The sequence below is a fragment of the Setaria italica genome, chromosome IX (assembly GCF_000263155.2).
Source record: "Setaria italica strain Yugu1 chromosome IX, Setaria_italica_v2.0, whole genome shotgun sequence".
In the NCBI taxonomy this organism is placed as follows: Eukaryota; Viridiplantae; Streptophyta; class Magnoliopsida; order Poales; family Poaceae; genus Setaria; species Setaria italica.
This window is the reverse complement of record NC_028458.1, coordinates 5654487-5675463: the sequence shown is the minus strand read 5'-3', so window position 1 is coordinate 5675463 and position 20977 is coordinate 5654487. Positions and strand designations below refer to the sequence as shown.

The 20977-nt window shown below is 47.9% G+C and overlaps 2 protein-coding genes across 13 annotated transcripts; both read left to right on the top strand.

The window, feature by feature from the left end:
• Window positions 1-94: 94 nt before the first annotated feature.
• LOC105915067 lies at window positions 95-7433 on the top strand. Of its 11 annotated transcripts, XR_002676054.1 has the most exons (6): window positions 95-209; window positions 416-493; window positions 596-729; window positions 2831-3724; window positions 4746-4875; window positions 5029-5615. XR_002676054.1 is itself a non-coding variant. In XM_012848724.3 (5 exons), the coding sequence occupies exons 1-5, from the start codon at window positions 134-136 to the stop codon at window positions 5321-5323; spliced, it is 492 nt and encodes a 163-aa protein (XP_012704178.3). In that variant the 5' UTR covers window positions 95-133; the 3' UTR covers window positions 5324-5615. The 11 variants fall into 11 exon arrangements, 2 of the variants coding, with proteins under 2 accessions (XP_012704178.3, XP_014661214.2); XR_002676053.1 differs by lacking the exon at window positions 596-729; XM_012848724.3 differs by lacking the exons at window positions 596-729; window positions 2831-3724 and having other exon boundaries at window positions 5029-5071; window positions 5159-5615.
• Window positions 7434-8957: 1524 nt separating this feature from the next.
• LOC101775108 lies at window positions 8958-12330 on the top strand. Of its 2 annotated transcripts, none has more exons than XM_022823361.1 (10): window positions 8958-9127; window positions 9313-9372; window positions 9475-9514; window positions 9890-10068; window positions 10709-10747; window positions 10834-10920; window positions 11047-11107; window positions 11556-11680; window positions 11783-11874; window positions 11958-12330. In XM_022823361.1, the coding sequence occupies exons 1-10, from the start codon at window positions 9080-9082 to the stop codon at window positions 12076-12078; spliced, it is 852 nt and encodes a 283-aa protein (XP_022679096.1). In that variant the 5' UTR covers window positions 8958-9079; the 3' UTR covers window positions 12079-12330. The 2 variants fall into 2 exon arrangements, with proteins under 2 accessions (XP_022679096.1, XP_004981795.1); XM_004981738.4 differs by having other exon boundaries at window positions 8959-9127; window positions 11961-12330.
• The last annotated feature ends 8647 nt before the right edge of the window (window positions 12331-20977 follow it).

The following is a 20977-nucleotide window of genomic DNA, read 5'->3' as shown; positions in this document are numbered from 1 at the left end:
GGAATGGGCCGGTCCTGACCGGGCTGGTCTCCCAGGGGCCCCTATAGCCGGCCCGAATGCTTCGCCGTTCTGATTCGGGCTTGGGCAAGTCTCGATTCATTTTATCGTGTAGCATCCTTATCTTGCATGAATTATGTACAGCGGCACCTTTCGGATGGAGGACCACGGGCGCCCGTTCGGCGGCCGACGAGCATGGTGCTGCGGAGAAGGTATTGCGGCTGAAGGAGCACCGTGACCTGACGGTTGATTCGGGTCCGCGCCGGCGAGGTCGCCGACCTCCAGGCTTATTTCCCACGGACACCGCGTCGCTTGCCGGGTCCTGTTGGTTTTCCCCTTCCGCTTCCTGCCGCCTGCACTTCCTCTGTCGCTGGGCATCGTGGCTGCACTTCCCTAATCCGATTTGATTCTGACGTAGGTTTGCACCGTGGAAGCGCTGGTGGCCTGCTGGCTTCACCGTGGATCCTCCGCACCACCATTGCCTCCCAGCCTGCAGGTGATTACTCCTCTGTCTGCTTGGTCCACCAGTCCATGGCCTCTCTACCACTCTGTTCCCTGGCTCTCCTCTTAACCACTGTATTATCTGCATTTGTTTTAGACGTGTCCTAAGGTTGGATCTGAGTATCTGACATCAGAGATACGAATACGATGCAAGTGCTCTGATAGCTCAACTGCATGCTCGATTGTTTGACTGACAACTGTAGCCATTTGGTTGTTCTGATGCTCTAATAGGTAGGTTCCTGCTTCGATTATTTTTGTTCTAGATCATAAATACGATGGTGAGCAATCTAATACAGTACCATGGACATGTTTTGTAACAATAGATTTTAAGTAAAAGGGATAATTCTAAATCTGCTCCTGCTTGTTTCCATGCTCCGTTCAGAACTTGGGCTCATACACTGGAAGCTATTAATCAAGAGGTCTTCGATTCATATCTGGCACTAGAGTTCTTAGTATATGGTTCAATGGTTGTACTTCCTGCTACTGAATGTAAACTGCTGCAGATAATTACAGTATCTTATAGCCCAATTTGATTCGTATAAAGACGGGAGGGTGTCTACCGGCTAGAAAGAGAAATGTGACTCTTCAATTCTAGGATAACTTGATGTATAAGGATGGGAAGTGCATACCAGAGAAATGGTATGAGGATAAGAGAGCGATGATCTAACAGATAAACATGGAATATAGGTGAACTTTGAAAGAATAGGTGAACGTGGTTGCCTATCTTAGCTCGCCACGGTTGCGTGTTCATATATAGGCCAATAGCCTAGAGATAGATATAAGAGTTTGGTTTGATTACATCTTGGAACTCTAACTCTAACTCAACCGATTATAGATTCTCGGAGAGTCTTGTTACAAGCCATGGCATATCTTGTTGTTTAACATCCTCCCTCAATCTGAACTTCTCTTCTTCTCAAGATTCAGATTGCCTCAAAATTTTTCAAACTTCTTGACAGGTAAAGCTTTGGTAAATCCATCCGCCAACTGATCATTAGAGGATATCAGTCGAATCTGCAACTGTTTGTTTGTGACCCGTTCTCTAACAAAATGGAAATCAATTTCTATGTGCTTTGCTCTAGCATGGAACACAGGATTAGCAAACAAATAGGTAGCACCTAAATTGTCACACCAAAGATAAGGAGACTCGTTAAGTTTAACTCCAAGCTCGGCTAGAAGAGATTCCAACCATACAACTTCTGCAGTTGCATTTGCCATCTACTTATATTCAGCTTTTGTGCTTGATCTAGATACAGTAGCCTTATTTTCTAGCACTCCAAGAGATAAGGTTAGCTCCAAAGAATATAGCAAATGCACCACTTGACTTTCTATCATCAACACTACCAGCCCAATCCGCATCAGAAAAGGCACTTACAACCATTGACTTGCATTGTGAAATCTTTAACCCAAGATTGGTCGTGTACTTGACATATCTAAGTATTCTTTTAACAGTAGTCCAATGAATGGTTATAGGTGAATGGAGGAATAGACAAACCTTATTTACCGAATAGGCAATATCTGGTCTTGTAAGGGTGAGATATTGGAGAGCTCCAACAATGCTTCTGTAGCGCGTACTATCTTCTTCACTTAGCTTTACCTCATGCATTGAAAGCTTCTCTGTAGCCAACAATGGTGTTGTAGATGGCTTGCAATTTGTCATTCCAACACGTGCTAGAATTTCTTGTGCATATTTCTCTTGAGAAAGAAGAATCCTATTATTGTCTTTCTTTACCTTAATTCCTAAGAAATAATGCAATTCTCCAAGATCTTTGAGTGCAAAGTCCTGTTTAAGATTCTGAAGTAATACCACAATAGCTTCTTGAGAGGACCCCATAACAATAATATCATCAACGTAAATAAGCATATAGATTGTTATGTTGCCCTTCTGATAGATAAAAGAGAGACGTGTCTGACTTAGAAGTTCTAAAACCAAGAGCAATAAGCTTGGTACTTAACCTCGCATACCAGGCATGTGGAGCTTATTTTCAACCATAGATTGCTTTGTCCAATCAGCAAACAAAATGTGGAGCATTTGCCTTCTCAAACCCAGGTGGTTGTTTCATGTAAGCCTCTTCTTCTAAAGAACACCATGTAAGAACGTATTCTGAACATCCAATTGTCCCAAACACCATCCTCTACATATAGCAATTGATAGCACAAGCCTTATAGTAGCAATTTTAACAACTAGGCTAAATGTATCCTCATAATCAATGCCATAACATTGCTTAAAACCCTTAGCTACTAAGCGTGCTTTATATCTACCTATGAAGCCATTTGATTTTTTTCTTTACCTTGTAAACCCACTTACAGTCGATTATGTTGCTGCCTTGTTTAGGTGGAACAAGATGCCAAGTTTGATTCCTGAGCAGCGCCATGTATTCCTCCTCCATGGCTTTCTTCCACTTGGAATCACCGAGAGCTTCTTCAAGTGTTTGAGGTTCTCCTGTAGCACAAAAATAGCCATACCTGACCGTGCCATCAGTGAACTTCTAGGCCTGACAATCCCACTTTATAAACGAGTCATGGGACGAGATAGCTCAATCGGTGGAGGAGAGGATTCAATTTGTTGAACTGTTTCAGATTCAGCCGCAGCAGATCATGAAGACGCCGCAGAAAATCCGCCTCCTGCTGGTGGTGTCCGCTCCGGTGATAGCACCTGGTCAGGTGGGACACCTAGCGCTTCCAGGTTGGGCGCAGGCGGCACAGCTCCCTGCGGCCGGGGCGACACGGTCGGACTAGATTCGCCCCCGCCACGCGTCGAGTCTTGATATGGCCTGGTCCGACCCCAAGGCAAATCAGCGCTGGATCGCGCGCCGTCGGCTGCATGAGGATCCGCATTGGATATGGTGCCAGGATTTTCTACAGCTCCGTTTGTGGCATTTCCTTCACCGTTTTCATCCAAATTTCTTCCTGTATCTTCCTGCTCAACACTAGGCAAGTCATTGGTGATAATCGGGTTAGCACAAGTTACATCCCCTAGTAAATGTGGTGGCAATAGAAGGATTTCTTTGCGGAGAAGGGCTCGCACATTTTGATGGAGATTATGAACGGAAAAATATTTTCGTCGAACACCACATCCCTTGAGATGTAAACACGGCCGGATGAGACATCAAGACACTTGAATCCCTTGTGAAGAGAGCTATAGCCGAGAAAGACACAACGGATGGATCGAAAGGAAAGCTTTCGAGTATTATATGCTCGTAGATTTGGCCAACAAACACAACCAAAGGTGCGAATGGAATTATAATCAGATGTTTCTTGTAAGTTTTTCTTCTAGCGTGTGATAGTTTAAGATTTTGCTAGGAAGTAGGTTTATAAGATAAGTAGCAGTAAGGAAAGCTTCATCCCAAAACTTAGGGGGTATTGATGCATTTGCAAGGAGAGAGAAACCTACTTCCACAATATGACGATGCTTGCGTTCAGCTGCTCCATTCTGCTGATGGGCATGAGGACACGAGACACAGTGGGCTATGCCAATCTTTTGGAAGAAGGAATTGAGCTTATCATATTCTCCTCCCCAATCTATCTGCATAGCAATGATCTTGTTGTTGAACTTACTTTCAACTAAGTTTTGGAAGTTTTGAAAAACAGGAAAAACATCATATTTTTCTTGAGCAGATAGATCCAAGTGTATTTACTGAAATCGATTTCAATAAAGCTAACATAATAAGCGTGTCTTCCAACCGAGATAGGTGTTGGTCCCTGAACATCAGAAAAAATTAGTTCAAGAGGAGCACTAGATATACTATCTGATTTGGAATAGGAAAGTTGATGACTCTTGGCCATCTGACAAGCATCACTCACTGAATTAATGCTTTTATCTCTAGAACAAGGCAAACTATTATCTCTAAGCACAAACTCAATAATAGGAAATGCTGGATGATCTAATCTACTATGCCATCTAATTGTAGATGGTTTATTGACTCCATAGGCTTGCTTGATGTTGTTCCCTTATAAAATTCTTGATGATAAAGGATAGAGGTCGCCCCTGCATCTACCTTGATGTATGACCTTCGATAACAAAGAAATTTGGATGAAATTCCATATAGGCATCATTATCGGATGTAAATTGATGAAAAGAGGCAAGGCTTTTCTTTGCGCTAGGCACATGGGATATTATTTAGATATAATTTTCTACTAGGGGAATGTAAAATTATGTGTCCAATATTACTGATATACATACCTGATCTATTTGCTGCATGCACTTGATCATGACCATTGTACTTGTCTCTTATTGTCATCTTCTCCAGGTCACCGGTTATATGGTCAGATGCTCCGCTGTCCATGTACCAGGTTGTGTCCACCCCATAGCTTGTTGCAGCTCCAGCAATCTTGGGGTGTTGTTGTTCTTCTCCATTCTCATCATACATGTAACAGCAGGTAGGAGCTTCATGGGATATTATTTAGATATAATTTTCTACTAGGGGAATGTAAAATTATGTGTCCAATATTACTGATATACATACCTGATCTATTTGCTGCATGCACTTGATCATGACCATTGTACTTGTCTCTTATTGTCATCTTCTCCAGGTCACCGGTTATATGGTCAGATGCTCCGCTGTCCATGTACCAGGTTGTGTCCACCCCATAGCTTGTTGCAGCTCCAGCAATCTTGGGGTGTTGTTGTTCTTCTCCATTCTCATCATACATGTAACAGCAGGTAGGAGCTTCATGGCCGACCTTTTTACAGATCTGGCATTGTGGCTTGCTGTTCTTGCCTCCTTGCTTAGGCGTGCTGTTGCTGTTGCGATTGAAGTTGGAATTGAAGTTGGGACCGCGGCTGTTTCCACGGCCACGGTTTCCTCCTTCTCCTCGACCGTGGTAGCCTCCACGCCCTCTTGATGCTGAATTGGCTAAAGATTGGTACTGGCCATGACTCTGTCCTTCATGAAGCATCTCAAGACAAGTATCATAAGCCATCAACTGAGCATAAAGATCGCTCATGGAGATGGTATCATACCGACCCATAACAGAAGACACGACAGGATTGTAATCTTGATCTAAACCGGTTAGGATATACGAAATCATCTCATCATCATCAATAATTTTATCGGTAGTGGCGAGTTCATCCCTTAAACCTTTCATATTGGTGAAGAACACTGTCATTGTCATGCTTCCTTTCTTCAGGGTGAAGAGTTGCGTGCGAATATTTGTCGCACACGCCCTAGATCGAGCTGAGAATATGTCTTCAAGGGCTGCCCATACTTCGACCGCCGTTGTCATAGTCGCCACTTGCACCAACACATCTTTGGTGAGGTTGTTGTTCAAGTAGCTGAGCAATTGCTGGTCCTTGACCAGCCAAGCTTCATAGTCAGGGTTGGGGACGATCGTCTTCTTGGTGTCCTTCACGACTTCTAGGGTCTACGAAGGAACAGGCGTCGTCCCATCTAGATAGCCCATGAGTTGGGCTCCCCGGATGCTAGGAAGGATCTGCGCCTTCCAAAAGCACATGATTCTCCTAGTCAGCTTCTCAGAAACTGCCATGCCAAGCGCCAACGTCGTCGAGGAAGATGACGTCATGGATGGTGAGCCTATTGGATATTTGGTGGAAGGATGGCTCTGATTACCATGAAAGAATAGGTGAACGCAGTTGCCTATCTTGTCTCGCCACGATTACGTGTTCATATATAGGACAATAGCCTAGAGATAGATACAGGAGTTTGGTTTGATTACATCTTGGAAAATAGGTAAATTACCTTCCTTATCTACCTCTAAGTCTAACTCAACTAATTACAGATTCTCAGATAGTCTTGTTACAAGCCGTGGCATATCTTGTTGTTTAAGAAACTTAAAAGTAAAATTGCTGCATTCTACGAAAGGGTAACAAATGGGAAGTGCATACCAGTCATTCTCCTATTGAGGTCATACCTGCAACTGCCTTTAGTTTGTATTCCCATTACTTTCATACTGCATATCCTCATTGTCCATGTCAATCTAGGTGACATGTCTATTTTGAAGCCATGCTACACATGGTTCTGGATACGCATGTTGTTTTCAAATGCTCGGCAAATTTTCCTTCCAAGTCACTCATCCACCTATTGAGGTTATCCTTGCAGCTATCTTTAGTTTTTATTCCCATTATTTTTCATACTGCAGTCTGTATGCTCATTGCCGATGTCAATTCAGGTGACATGTATATTCTAAAGCCAAGACCAATTCAGCTACACATAATTATTTTGGATATGTTGATCTTACCACACTATATACTCCTTGCTCAACCTTTTTGATGGATCTGATCACCTGACCTTATCGCTTGCAACTTATATCATCACGAAACGAAAGAGTTCTTATTAGTGTATGATTTGCGAAAATGTGCTTCATACGTGTTGCCGAAGAGTCAAATTGACACTTTTTATTGTTGTACTAAAATTCACATTTGCAATCAAGAAGTAAAGGTCCACTTTACTTGCCATCAGTTACTCAACTTAGGACTGTTGGTCAATAGGGATATTTTCTTTGTCAAATATACATTCCGTGGCGTCTATTTATGCAAATTGTTAAACGAAGCATATTCTCTTACAAAATATGTGTAATTGGTTAAACTTTGCTCTCTCTTCTCTATTTTACATTTCAAGCGGTTCATTTGGACAAGAACCTCAGAATCAGAGTGCTTGATCGTCTCACTATTTGTAGTTGTTTGATGATGGCTTTGCCAAATTTACATTCTCTGGATTTACTGTGATTCATTGCTAGCAGGAAAGGTACAATTTACACTGGTCAGCCATGATTTGGATGCTGATGCAATGGCGGTGTTTAGAATTTCATATTCATGTGTCAGACACTTATATTATGGTCGTGACATAAACATAGCTATTTCCACACAAGCCTGTAATGTCTATAGATTCCTTTTAGCATTGAATTTTCTCTTTTCAATTTTTACCCTTTACTGGCAGGGTTATGACTTATATGAATTTATGGAATGTGCCACCAATATTTTGGTATGCTTCTTTAACAACAATGAAATGTCTTCATGTTCAGATCTCTACAGCGTACCAAATTTCTAAAACTGCAACGACAGATAGCAACGCATCCACGCGAAACAGCCGTGCTACATATACGGGCGCGGCGTAGCGCGCCGGCCATCCTAGCAGTTTTGTGGACTAAATGGCGGCGGCAAGGGGGGGAGGCGTCCAGTTTTGCCCCCACGTAGCTCCGCCGCTGCGTCGTAATACGTTTACTACCCATTGATGTTTATAGTACGATGAACTCCATGAACGAGGAGCTTAAACATCTAAGAGAATAGTAGCAGCTAGGCATCGGGTGCGATGGCGCGCTATCGATGTAGAAAATAAGTAAGATATTAAACATCCATAAATACGATTCAAGAAAAGTAGCTCAAGTACTGGAAAAGAGACACGAAAACTACTTTTGCAACCCCGCATCTAATGCAAGTAAAACCAAGGAGTGAACAAAAATGTTGTGGTTACTAATTAATACAATAGAAACAAGTAAAGAGAAAAAAAAGGTGGATGTCTACATCCTATTTTGTTCAAGGATAAATCATAAATCATCTTAGGTCTATCGAAATAGATGTTATTGTCTATACCACATGAAAATGTATGATGTATGATTAGGCTTGATGTTAGTCGTGAAGTGAACTTAGCGTGAAACAGTCCTATACTCTTTTTTTTAAGACATGCATAACATGTTTTTATTAAGAAGAGAAAAAGTTTGAACATGTACAACAAGGACACACGACCATGCAAGAAATAGAACCATTGTCAAGGATACAATGGGGAGTCGAAAAAGAAACAACAACCCTCAAAAGCAAACACCATAAGGTAGCTTAGGCACAGTCCTATACTCTCTATCGCATCTAATATGGAATCAAGGAATGGACAAAGTAAGTAAAAAGAAAAAAAAAGGATAATCATTTCGTGCCTACCTCTCCTTAAGAGACTAGTCCATCGTATCTTGAAATTCATAGAATTTCTCCATATGCCCACAATACCTTTTACTTATACACACGTGCTGAGTCGAAAGCTTAGACATGGATGGAATTTAGACAACTGAGGCACGTTTGCCTTTCATCTTTATGATTTTTGAGTATGATGGATATTTGTTTGCGACGTGTACCATTATATTTATAGTTTATTATTATGATTTACCGAAATAGAAATCGAACTATATCGAACATCTACGGTAAAGTCAGCAAAAATCCACATAAGTTCAACATGAGAATGCAGCACTATATTATTTCAAAAAGAACGCGGCGCTTACTTCTAAAAAAAAAGAAAAGAAAAGGAAAACGGCGCTGCTTCACTGGACACGTCGTGGCAAGTCACTCAAACCAACAGCATGCCGCCACGTTCACAGGAAGCCTGCGTGGACAGGCCACGGGAACACCCTTCGCGCATCAGGCCACCGCCCATCGTACAATTAACGGCTTAGATAAACCTACGTGGCACAGAAATAAACAAAAAAAGAAATTCTCCTGTCGTAATTAAGCTCAGAGAACCTAAACGAACCTAAAAGAACAGCTCGCCGTCTCCGCCGAATGGCTACTTTCCCGAACCCGTCGACGACTCTCCGAGCCGGCGCGCAGTGACCGCTTCGAGAAGCTTCCAGAAGGTCTCCCGCCATGGCCGCACCCTTCTTCTCCACTCCCTTCCAGCCCTACGTCTACCAGGTCCGCGCTCATCCCCTCACCGGCACGATCTGATCCCTTTTTTCGCGTGATGGTCTCATCTCCGCGTAGGATGTTAGGGTTCGATTCGAGCTCGTGGGGCTGGATCCACCCGATCCGCTGCTCATGGGCTCCGATTGTGTTCGTCCCGTCTGATTCGGTTTGAACTGTGTGGGTCTCGGTTTCAGAGCCAGCAAGGATCTGTGACGGCGTTTCAGATATCCGGAGGAGATGTGCAGGTCCTGCAGGTAGTTTATGGTGCTCAAATCTGTTCTCCCTACTCGTAGTTCCTCTCTTCACATGAATTGAACCTTACTCATTTGGAATTGTTGGGGGCAATTGATTTTTAGGTGATGTTGAAATCTCAGGAGAAGTTAACTGCAAAACCAGGTAACTGAATTCAGTCCTTCTGCTCTGCAGATTGTCTGCTGAAGTATCTTTGTATGTGACCTTCAATTAAACTAAAACTAGTAAATAAGGTGCTAAATAGTCATCATGTAGAAGAAATTGTAAGTTTTACATATCTTCGGACAGAAGCTTGCGGCTTTAGTGTCTATTTTTGAGTCATACATTATATTGCAGTTCTACTCAATACTTATTTTTGGCCATAACCCAGCCTGTAGTTCGAAAGGATTAACCTTCTGGTTGATAATTTCTGTGAACGATCTGTTGCATACATATTGTGCTGTGAAAAATGTATTATAGTACCATATTGTCCTTGAGATCGTCAGCGTGTGATTTTCTCAGCATTGCTGTTTTCTTTAGGTACAATGTGCTACATGTCCGGGAACATGCAGATGGACAATAATTACTTGCCTGAAAATGATGGAGGCGTGTGGCAGTGGATTTTTGGGAAAAGCGTAAGCAGCACCGTTTTCTTCAATACTGGATCCGATGATGGATATGTCGGGATTGCTGCACCATTTCCTGGGAGGATACTGCCGGTTAGTATTTTCTGTTGTAGTTTGTTAGCATTCCTCTTAGTATCACCTCATTTAGTATTTTCTGTTGTAGTTTGTAGCATGTGGCTATGAGCTGTTATCCCTAACCTAGCTCCCTTACTAAAAAAAATGATCATTTCTAATGTGAAAAACATCGCTATGTCCTCATACATTTGCAAGTTCAAGATTGCTGATTGCATGTGCTAGTTGTTGAAACTTCCATGATATTGCTCTATGGCTTGAAAATTTGAACTTCTATTTGCCAGACAAGGATTTGTTAGTTTTCTTGTTCAACTTTAACACCATCCAATTAAATACTGTTATTAGATTATTCTCCAATCTTCACTAACCTAACTGTTCGGTTGTCCCACAGTTAACAAAGTATAGGAATACATTTTGGTTAGCCTTAGCCATTTACCTGCCTCTTACCTGATATTCCCTCCAACTCATATTATTTGACGTTGGTTAGTTCATTTTTGAACTAGCCAACGTCAAATAAAATGATATGGAGGTAGTACATGTCAAGCATACCAGCATTTATGGCACGTGCTCGGTAGTAGGGGCATCAGCATTATAATTGTGCACTAATATGAATGCAAAATTGCTATCTTAGTCTGATCGCAGTTGCTTGCATTTGTTGCAGGTAGATCTAGCAAACTTTGGTGGAGAACTTCTTTGCCATGTAAGTTCTTAGCAAAGTTTGATTGAAATTCAAGAGAACTTTGCTTGAAATTCAAGAGAACTTCATATACTGAATTATCATTGTAGGCAGATGCTTTTCTGTGTTCAGTCAATGATGTGTCAGTCACCAGTACAGTTGAGCCACGACCACGGAATATTGAGATTGGTGCAGAGGTTGGTTAACTGTTGAGTTATATTGCTACTTTGGATATGACAAGATATGTACCTTTTGGTTCTTTTATCTATGTTTCCCTGTTAAGTTGCATGCTGGAATATGAAAGCTATACATTTTTTCTCCAGATGATCCTTAAACAAAAGCTTAGGGGCCAGGGGATGGCTTTTCTTGTCGGCGGTGGATCAGGTACGGACTTTTCACACTTGTGCCACATACTGCGATAGATATCAGTATTTGAAATTGTAATGTCATTCTGCACTTTAGCAATGCAAATTGGACAGAAATTTTAGGTATTGTACTTAAAAAGATGAGCTTTAATGCCGTAAATGGTTTAGGATACACTGCTGGAAAATGATATGGTTTGTAGTAAATTTTACATGCAACATTAGGTTGGCACATTATGTTAACAGATATAGATGTTGTTAACATACTTGCTGTGTACATCATTTGGTAATTACACATAAATTTCTATAGTAGCAGACCAGCCGCTAGGTACGAGACCTCAGTTTGTTTTCTATGAACAAGATGTGGTCTCATATCCTTTTTTTTTAGTCTAGCAAGTTATTCTTGACTTTGGTAACATGTGGATGGGATCCTCCTATTAACTGGAAGACTTTGCTGTCAATTTTTCTAGTCATGCAGAAAATCCTTGCTCCCCAAGAGGTTATTACTGTTGATGCTGCTTGTATTGTGGCTATGACAACTACCATCAACTTCCAATTGAAGAGCCCTAACCAACTTAGAAGAGCAGTCTTTGGGGTGAGTGCCTTTTCTTCCAGCCCATGCTTCATGTTTCCTTGTTAATTGCTTATATTCATATTTCTTTATTTTCCTTGCACTGATAAACATCGTTGTATGCAGGGTGAAAACCAGCTAACAGCATCTCTCACGGGACCAGGTGTTGTTTTCATTCAGAGTCTGCCCTTCCATCGGCTCTCACAGCGGATTGCCAGGTATGATATGCGACATGTTCGTTGCACTGTTCTTGCTCAGCGCTGAGTTTACATAACTGAAAGTTTATTCTTGTATTCTCAAGCAGTAGATCAGTGGTGGGCCCAAGTTTGAGGGACAACCCGAAGTTCTTCATCCAGATTGTCATGTTCTTCTTCCTGGCCTATGTCATGATTGTATCATCTATAATTCTTACAGATGTTTAGACATTTCATCAAGCTTTTGGTGTACTCGTAGACATGTTCTTGAAGAGCTACCTCCCCAGTGTAGATTAAGAGAAGGAAATTCACAAACTGGTGTTAGAAACCTTAGCCAAAAGTTCGTCAAATTTTTTTGGTAACAGTTTGGAGCAGCGAGCCCTGGACCCTGGTTACTTGGTTAGCGTGTAAAGAGTAAGACAGCAAAATCAAGTTGCACAGCATATGGTGAATATACATTAACTTATCCTCCTCCGCTAACTGCTGCTCGGTGTTTTGAATAATTTTATCGATGTTTTGGTTGGGGAAGAAGTGTGCTGGTCCTAAGGCTTTGCGAATGTGATGTGTCATGGGGCGACCTCTACTGTTCGCCTATGCTGGCGCCATGCTTGTATATTGCTTAGCTCTTTCACATAGTCCTGCACTTGTGTTCTGCTGAATTCTTTGTTGTATACTCTCTTCTTGAGTTCAGTTCTTTTGCCCCCTAGTTTACACCATCGCTTCAGATAATTTGCTTCGCACCCCCCAGTGTTGGAATCTTTTCCTAGTCCAAGAACAGCGCCTTTTTATAGTTTGGTGATTAGCTGAAAATCTTATCTGTTGACACTCAAAGAAGCAGGACCGTCACTCAGCGGCCCCTCTCCTCTGCGGACGGTCCTGTAAATCTCCTTCTCTTTTGGGCCTCCCGGATTCGATTCAGATTGACAATTTGAGCCGTTTCGGACCCGAATTGCAGGGCTCCTACTAGGGTATAGGAAATCAGATCTGCAATTTCCGCTCGCAGAAATGGCGGAGCGGTGGGCCGTGGAGCGCTGCGGCGGCCGTGCGGCGAAGCGGCGGGCTCTCGAGCGCGGCGGCGGCCGTGTGGCAAAGCGGCGGCAGCGGCAAACTCTACCTTATCCTCGACGACTGGCCGAGCGGTTACAGTATCCGCAAGGTAGATCTGTCGTCCGATGGCTTCGGCGGTTCCGACGAAACCCCTGGTTGGAAGATGGCCGCCCACTTCTCAGGCGGGTGGGAGCTGGCCTGCACCGGCGACCAGCGCCTGCCGCCGGCCACCTTCCGCGTCGAGGCACAGCGCGGGCTGCCCACGTACTTCGCTGCCGCCTTCGACTCCAAGATCTTGGCTATGCATCCCATAGCCCCGGCGGCGGCGCTTTCTTCCGTGCTCGAGGGCCACTTCCCCGTCTTCGACGTCCGCATGCGGAGCTGCCTGTTTGCCCCTCGGATGGAGACAACCGGGGCCGACCCCATCTACATCCCCGCCGGCGGCAGGCTCTTCGCTCTCGCCGACGGCACCTTCGACCGGCTCGACCCGCTCGACCCGCCGCCGGTGCAGTTCTACAGGCCGGCCTACGGCGAGGAGGCCAGAGCGTGGTCGTGGCTTGAGCTCCCCGACCCGCCGTTCGAGCGCAGGCACGTCGCCGCCTACGCCGTGCACCCCGACGGGCACACCATTTTCGTCAGCATCACGAAGGGCGCCTCCGCCGCCACCACCTTCGCCTTCGACACGGCGGAGCACGAGCACGAGTGGAAGCGGCACGGCGAGTGGGCGCTGCCGTTCGCCGGCCGCGCGCACTATGACCGCGAGCTTGACGCCTGGGTTGGGCTTTCCGGGGACTCAGACAGCATCGGCCACCTCTCCTCCTGCGACGTGGTGCCCGCCGACCCCGACGCCGGCGGCGACAGCCGGTGCCCGGCCCGGAAGCTCAGCAAGGAGAAGCTGTTCGGCGATGTCCCAACCGAGAGGCACGTAGGTGCCACCCTCGTGTACACGGGGGGCAGGAGCGAGTACTGCCTCGTGCAGTGCGTCTCCATCGAAGACGATGGTGAGCAGAGTGACTACGAAGAAGACGACTCTGATGACGAGAGGAATGGCGGCGACCTGGAGGGGGAAGACTACTGCGTCTGCCATGATCACCTGCTGTATGACTACGATGAGGAGGAGGACGGCTCTGCTGATGAGACGAAGGACTGCGACCTCAGAGAGCACGAGCAAGACGTGACGTCCGGGATCCGTCGCTATTTGCTTCGTTTGACTACTTTTGCTCTGAAATATGACAGGAATGGAGACCTGACAACAGGTAGCGGCTGCCGAGTTCGATACTACAGAGTGCCGAAAGAGTCGACTGTGGCTCTCCTCAGTAATCCGGTGGCTTTCTGGATGTGAAAACCTGAAATCCATTGTATGGAGACATCACCATGTCATGATATCCTCTTCAAAGTACCTGGATTGTGCTACTCATTATCTCATAATGTATTTCGAGTTTGAAGAGGGTAAACAATTCTGACTTCTGAGTTGAAGTCTGGCTTTATTTATGCACATGTAGCTTTGCTGGTGTCATGGTATCCTGATGCTTTGCTTTTTAGAATCTGCTCAGAACCACTTTGCTCTCAGCGTGCAGCTATCAGTATGATTCGTTACAGCAAACTCAAAAAAAAAAAAGTAACGACTTCACCAGTGGTGAAGCTAAATGCAAAAGACCATCCCACCAGTTTGATGGTTATATTGTTTTCCGACGGGCGACGGCCATCTCTTACCTTACATCTGGTGTGGTTTCCCGAATCGGACTCGGATTCGTATGTCGTTAGGATTTGTCAAGATGGAGTTGCAGACTTGCAGTAGACGTGGGGTTGGACTGGATTGATTTCTGTTTCACAATTATGAGTTGGAATTCGAATTCTTGCAGATCTTCCAGGGTCTAAGACAGCACCAAGGGAGCGCGAAAGGAAACGGACCCGTCGAACAGGGGAGGAACACTTGGGTTTGCCGGCAGCTGGACGTGATGGAAGAAAGCGACGAGGAAAAGCCCAGGACGAGGAAGCGGCGGCGCGTCGGGCGAGGCGGCGACGGCGGCCCCGGGGAGACGCGGCGGCGACACCTTTATCTCGTCCTTGACGACTGGTCATCGGGATACAGCATCCGCAAGGTGGATTTGTCGCCGTCTGATCGCTGCTGCCGACGTTGCGGAGGCCGGCGCCATCAGCCGTGCCTGCCACCATCCCTCTTCCGCTTCGAGGCGTCCGCACCGTGCGGCGTCATCATGTCCCCCTACTTCTCGGCCGCGGGCTCGAGCATCATGGCCATGATTCTCAGGGAAGGCGGCGGCGGCGCCAGCTGCTTCGACGTCCACGCGCGGTCCCTCGCCTTCGCCCCTCTGCCCAGGGACGCGCTCATCCGATCCCCCACTTTCCCATCGGCGGCGGGCGCAGGGACGCGCTCGGCCCCACCTACTTTCCCATCGGCGACGACAGGCTCTTCGTCCTCGGGGCCTTCTCCTTCCACGTCCTCGACATGCCGCTGCCGGACGCCGCCAGCGGCACCAGCCAGCTGGACCCCTTGTCGTGGCGCGAGCTCCCGGACGCGCCCGTGGACTGCACGGACGTCGTCTCCCACGTCGTGCTCCCCGACGGGCAGACCATCTTCGTCAGCGTCGGGATCATACCCGACGACGAGGCCACCTACAGCTTCCACATGGCGGGGAACGGGAGCTCCGTGTGGAGGCACCACGGCGGGTGGGCGCTGCCGTTCCGCGGCCGCGGCTACTTCGACGGCGACCTGAACGTCTGGGTCGGGCTCTCGGCGTACCGGCCGGAAGAGATCGGCCGCGTCTGCGCCTGCGACCTGGTGTCCGCCGGCTCCGATTACGGGCGCCGCCCGGCGTGGAAGCTGAGCAAGGAGAAGCTGTTCAGCGAGGACCCGGCCGAGGTGCATATGGGTGCCACCCTCCTCTACATGGGCGGCAAGAGCAGGTTCTGCCTGGTGGAGTGCGTCTACATCAAGGGCGGCAGGGATGATGTTGCCTATGAGTATGATGAGGTCGAGGAAGAGGATCCCCCGACGTATCTGTTCCGAGTGACGACCTTCTCCCTGAAGCTTGACGAGAATGGCGACCTGACCACCGGCAACAGCCGCCGGGTCCGGTACTACAGCGTGCCTGAAGTAGCTTCGAATGGCTTTCATCGGAATCCAGTGGCATTCTGGATGTAAACTCACAAACATTATGCTAATTGTACCGTATCGCGTGTCGAATTATTCAGTTCGTGATGATATATGGTGAGCAGTTTCCTTGGTTTACTGTCATGCATGGCCTCGCTATACTTACCAATCCAGGCGGAGTTTTTCTTAGGATTCAATATGTGTTGAAAATATTGGATATATCGGAATTCTATCACTAATAATGTGAACTATGTATGTAACTCCATTTGAACAAAAAGAAAAAAAATGGAGAAAGAGTATTAATTCATGAGATTGTTGGGCTGTAAAGATTGTTCGACAATTTGTGCGAGGCCTATCTCATTATGGTTTTGTGTATGATTGGTTGAAACAATGTATCGTGAGTTGTCGACATGTCACATACAAAATTGATAGTTTGGAGACACGAGGGGTTTGACTAATTAGAAAGAAGAACTGCACAAGTTCAAAGTACACTAGGAGAGTGAGCGAAAGATCAGAAGAAGAAAAACGCAATAGAAAGTCGAAGTACATGAGTAGCGCAAATCCAACGATATTCGACACGTCCATGCGATGTTTCTCAGTTTTTTCACATCCGATCCAGAATGCCACCGGATTACTGAGGACAACCTCCGTCGATCCTTTTGGCACTCCGTAGTATCGAACTCGGCTGCTGCTGCTGCCTGTTGTTTGGTCCGCATTCTTGTCATATTTCAGATTAAAAGTTGTCAAACGAAACAAATACCGACGGGTCCATGACACGTCTTGCCCATCCTGCTCGCAGTCATCCCTCTCATCACCACAGCCGTCGTCTTCCTCCTCCATGTTGCAGTCACTCATATCATCAGCGCAGCTGTCCTCCTCCTCCATGTTGCAGTCACTATCCCTCTCATCATCATCAGCACGGTCGTCGTCCTCGATAGAGACGCACTCCACGAGGCAGAACTCGCTTCTGCCTCCCATGTAGACGAGCGTGGCGCCTACGTGCCTCTCGGTCGGGTCCTCGCTGAACAGCTTCTCCTTGCTGAGCTTCCGGTCCGGGCACAGCTCGTCGCTGCCGGTGGGCACCGCCACCGCGTCGCAGCAGCAGAGGTGGCCGATGCTGTCCGGGTCCCTGGAGAGCCCGACCCAGGCGTCAAGCTCGGCGTCGAAGTGCGCGCGGCCGGTGAACGGTAGCGCCCACTTGCCGTGCCGCTTCCATCCGCAGATGTCGTCCCGCAACGCGCGCTCCGCCGTGTCGAAGGCGAAGGTGGCGGCGGAGGCGCGCTTCTTGATGCTGACGAAGATGGTGTGCCCGTCGGGGTGGACGGCGTAGGAGGTGACGCGCCTGCGCTTGAACGGCAGGGCGGGGAGCTCCCGCCACGACCACACCCTGGCCTCCTCTCTGCCATGATGCGGCGGCGGCGGGTAGAGCAGGTGGAAGGTGCCGGCAGCGAGACCGAAGAGCCTGCCGCCGGCGGGGATGTAGATGGGGTCGGCCGGCTCCGGCGAGGCGAGCAGTGCCTTCCACCACCCATATATCTTCCACGTGGAGGGGCCGCGCGAGTCGCCCTGCCACTTCGTGGCCGCCCCGGACTCCAAGATCGTGGCCATACATCCCAGGGACGCCCAAACCCTGCTGCCGCACTACCCCGTCACCGTCTTCGACGTCCGCACGCGGACCATCGGCTTCGGCCGTCGTCCGGAGACGAATCTGACCGAGTCCTACTACCCCATCTACATCCCCGCCGGCGACGGGCTCTTCACCCTGAGCCACGAGGCCTTCCGCCTGCTCCGCCCGTGGCCGCCGGCGCAGGGCCAGTGCTCCGCCGCCCCGACGCTGCGCGCGCTCCCGTGCCTGCCGCTCCCCACCGCCTTCGTCCTCTCCTACTCGGTGCACCCCGATGGCCGAACCATCTTCGTCAGCGTCGGCGGGTACTGCCCCAACGCCACGCTCTCCTTCCGCATGCCGGAGGAAAGGGATGCGGAGGAGGGGCTCGCCGGCTGGAAACCGCGCGGCGGCTGGATGCTGCCTAGCAGTGGCGGCGGGTACCAGCCCGCGCACTTCGACGGCGAGCTGAACGCCTGGGTCGGGATCCGCTGCGACAGAGACCAGGACGGGTACGGCCACGTCTGCGCTGTCGACGTGGTGCCCGCCGATCCCGACGCCGGCAGCGACGGGCAGCCTCCGGCCAGGAGGCTCAGCAAGGAGAAGCTGCTCAGCGAGGACACGGCCGAGGAGACCTTTGGTGTCACCCTCCTCTACATGGGGGGCAAGAGCAGGTTCTGCCTCCTGGAGAGCGTCTGCATCGAGGACAGGGAGAACAATGTCGCCAAGGAGATGGAAGACCGTGAGGTCGAGGTAGACGCTCCCTTTCTGTTTCGAGTGACGACGTTCTCTCTGAAGCTTGACGACAACGGCGACCTGACGACCGGCGACAGCGGCCGCATCCGGTACTACAGCGTGCCTGAAGGAACTAGCGATCGTTTTGTTGGGTGGAATCCCGTGGCATTCTGGATGTAAATACATATTTGCTGAGCAGTATCGAGTCCATAGGGTTCAGATTCCCTATGGACTTCCACAAATTCCGATACTTTGGCGCAGACCTGAAAATCCAAAGCTATAGATGCGTGACGATAGCCTTTGATATGTACTTATTATCTCATCTGTTTGGTTAGAAGACTTCCTAATTAAATAACAAACGTTTGAAATTTGGGAATATTTCAGGTGACGCGTGTATAAATAGGTTTCACTATAAGAAACCACCTTAGTTTGCCCTGCTCTGTACTCTTTGCTCACATAGGAGTACCCTTTCTCTCGTCCATGTTGCTCACCACTTATCTCGTGCACATGCGCTGAACCACCCGCTACCAAGCCAAGTTTGATGTTCAAGCACGAGAAAAAAGTGCACTTGGAAGGTGAATTGCACGGGAGGTATTCAGAGATCGTTCCTTTATTTTCAAAAAAGAAATTTGAGTTAATGTTTTTTCCGAGTAATTCGGAGATTATTTTGGTTTTTTGCACAACAAGCTATTTTTTAGATGGCAGCAAGGAAATTGCCGCAAGCCCGCACATGCTTGTTGTAAAGATGGGTCTCCTGTTCTCGGTCGGCGGCCGGCTCTTCGCCCTGTGCCACGAGTCCTTCCACCTGTTCAGCCCGTCGCCGGCGGACGAGCCCGGCGGCGCCGCCCGGGCGTGTCGCGCGCTCCCGCCCGCGCCATTCGACGTCGGGAGCGTCACATCCTACGCCGTGCACGGTGCACCCCGCGCGAACCATCTTCGTAAGCGTCGGGTTGGTCACCAGCGCCACGTTCACCTTCCACATGCCGGAGGAGGGGTTCTCCGGCTGGAAACAACGCAGCACGACCCTGCTAATTAGGTTGTAACCTAAGCTGTAACCCCACCTATCCATTCTCACAAGAAAAAAAATATAATCCACCTTAAACCAAATCTCCACCATCACACACCACACCACCCCAAACTTTCCATTGCAAAGTTATACAAACTGCTTGCTAAATATGGTTACAACCCAATAAGAACCATTAGGTACTCAATAAAAACCTATTAGGTACTTTTTGACTTAGGAGTTAGTAATCTAGATGCAAAATATGGTTTTTATTGTTTGAGTTTGTATGCGACTCTTGATGCGGGGCTCACATGTAAGTCCAGCTACACTATTTTACATAAAGTAGCGGACTGTCAAACTAATTCATCTGCAACAAGTTTCGATCAATTTCTCCAAAATGTTAAGGTGTGAACGCGAAGTTTTAGTTTTAGGGTCCGACTCTTGGCGCGGGGCCCACATATAAGTCTAGCCGCGCTACTTTGTACAAAGTAGCGGACTCTCAAACTAATTCAACTGCAACAAATTTATGTCAATTTCTCTAAAATTTTAAGATGTGAACACGAGATTTTAGTTTTAGGGTCCGACAGGCGAGGCTCCAGGCTTTTGGATTCTTAACGGACGGGTTGAGAGCCTTTTGGACCCCAAAATAATACCACACACCCCAAACACCCTCCAAACTATTTGTTTGTAAAGCCAAAACCAAACCAAACCATCTATTAAGCCAACCCATTACAAACCAATCCAAATGAGCTCATTATAGGAACCAAACCATTAAAACCAATAAACCCAACCCAATTAGCAGGACTACTGCACGAGGATTACCGATGCTCTCGTCGTCGAGGACATGTGGCTCTCGCGTTTCCGGCAGCCCCTCTTCCCCTCTGCAACGTGGCTCCTCTTCCCCTTTACCCTCATCACCTCGCGTGTTTCCGGCGGGGCCCGTTAGCATGTCTGGACATTTTACAAATTAGACCCTAGTTTGGATAGGCGCGATCCAAATTAGAAGTCTTTATGCAAAATATTTCCCTGATCGTGCCTATTAATCACGATACAATATTTTGCAAATAAACCATTTTGTCGTTTTTCCGGAGAAAATCCTTCGTCCGACTCCGACGATCCCCGAGGCCCCGACGCCCGCTGCGACCGCAGCGAAGCTGTTCCCCCTCGCGCCATGACACCACGCCATCCACGCAGGGTCCTCCTCCAGCTGGAACGTCCTCGCCACTTCGCCAAGAACGGCGCCACCCAACGAGGCGCAGCCGCTCAGGTGCCGTTCGCCGTCTAGAGCGCGTGTGTCAGCCATGCTCCGAGCCATGGCGAGCATGGTGAGGTGCCGGGTCTCTGCTTTGTATTAGTCAGATAAGAGCTGAACACCTGGATTGGGATTTGCTTCGTCAGATACCAGGACGACCACGGCCGCATCTGCTCTTGCGACTACTACAGCCGCATCTGCGCTTGCGACGTGGTATCCGCCGATCCTCTGACGCCGGCGACGGGCAGCCTCCGGCATGGAAGCTCAGCAAGGAGCGAGGACCCCGCCGAGACGCATGTCGGAGCCACCCTGGTCTACATGGGAAGCAAGAGCAGGAGCAGATTCTGCCTCGTGGAGTGCGTCTGCATTATTGAG

What these genes read in the sequence shown, in the direction of transcription:
- LOC105915067 (XM_012848724.3), top strand. Translation starts at nt 134, where the DNA reads ATGTACAGCGGCACCTTTCGGATGGAGGACCACGGGCGCCCGTTCGGC. An exon ending in AGCATGGTGCTGCGGAGAAG is followed by an intron (nt 210 to 415) that starts GTATTGCGGCTG and finishes ATTCTGACGTAG; the next exon opens with GTTTGCACCGTGGAAGCGCT. An exon ending in CATCATACATGTAACAGCAG is followed by an intron (nt 4,876 to 5,028) that starts GTAGGAGCTTCA and finishes CATCTTCTCCAG; the next exon opens with GTCACCGGTTATATGGTCAG.
- LOC101775108 (XM_022823361.1), top strand. Translation starts at nt 9,080, where the DNA reads ATGGCCGCACCCTTCTTCTCCACTCCCTTCCAGCCCTACGTCTACCAG. An exon ending in TTCCTGGGAGGATACTGCCG is followed by an intron (nt 10,069 to 10,708) that starts GTTAGTATTTTC and finishes CATTTGTTGCAG; the next exon opens with GTAGATCTAGCAAACTTTGG. An exon ending in CTCTCACAGCGGATTGCCAG is followed by an intron (nt 11,875 to 11,957) that starts GTATGATATGCG and finishes TGTATTCTCAAG; the next exon opens with CAGTAGATCAGTGGTGGGCC.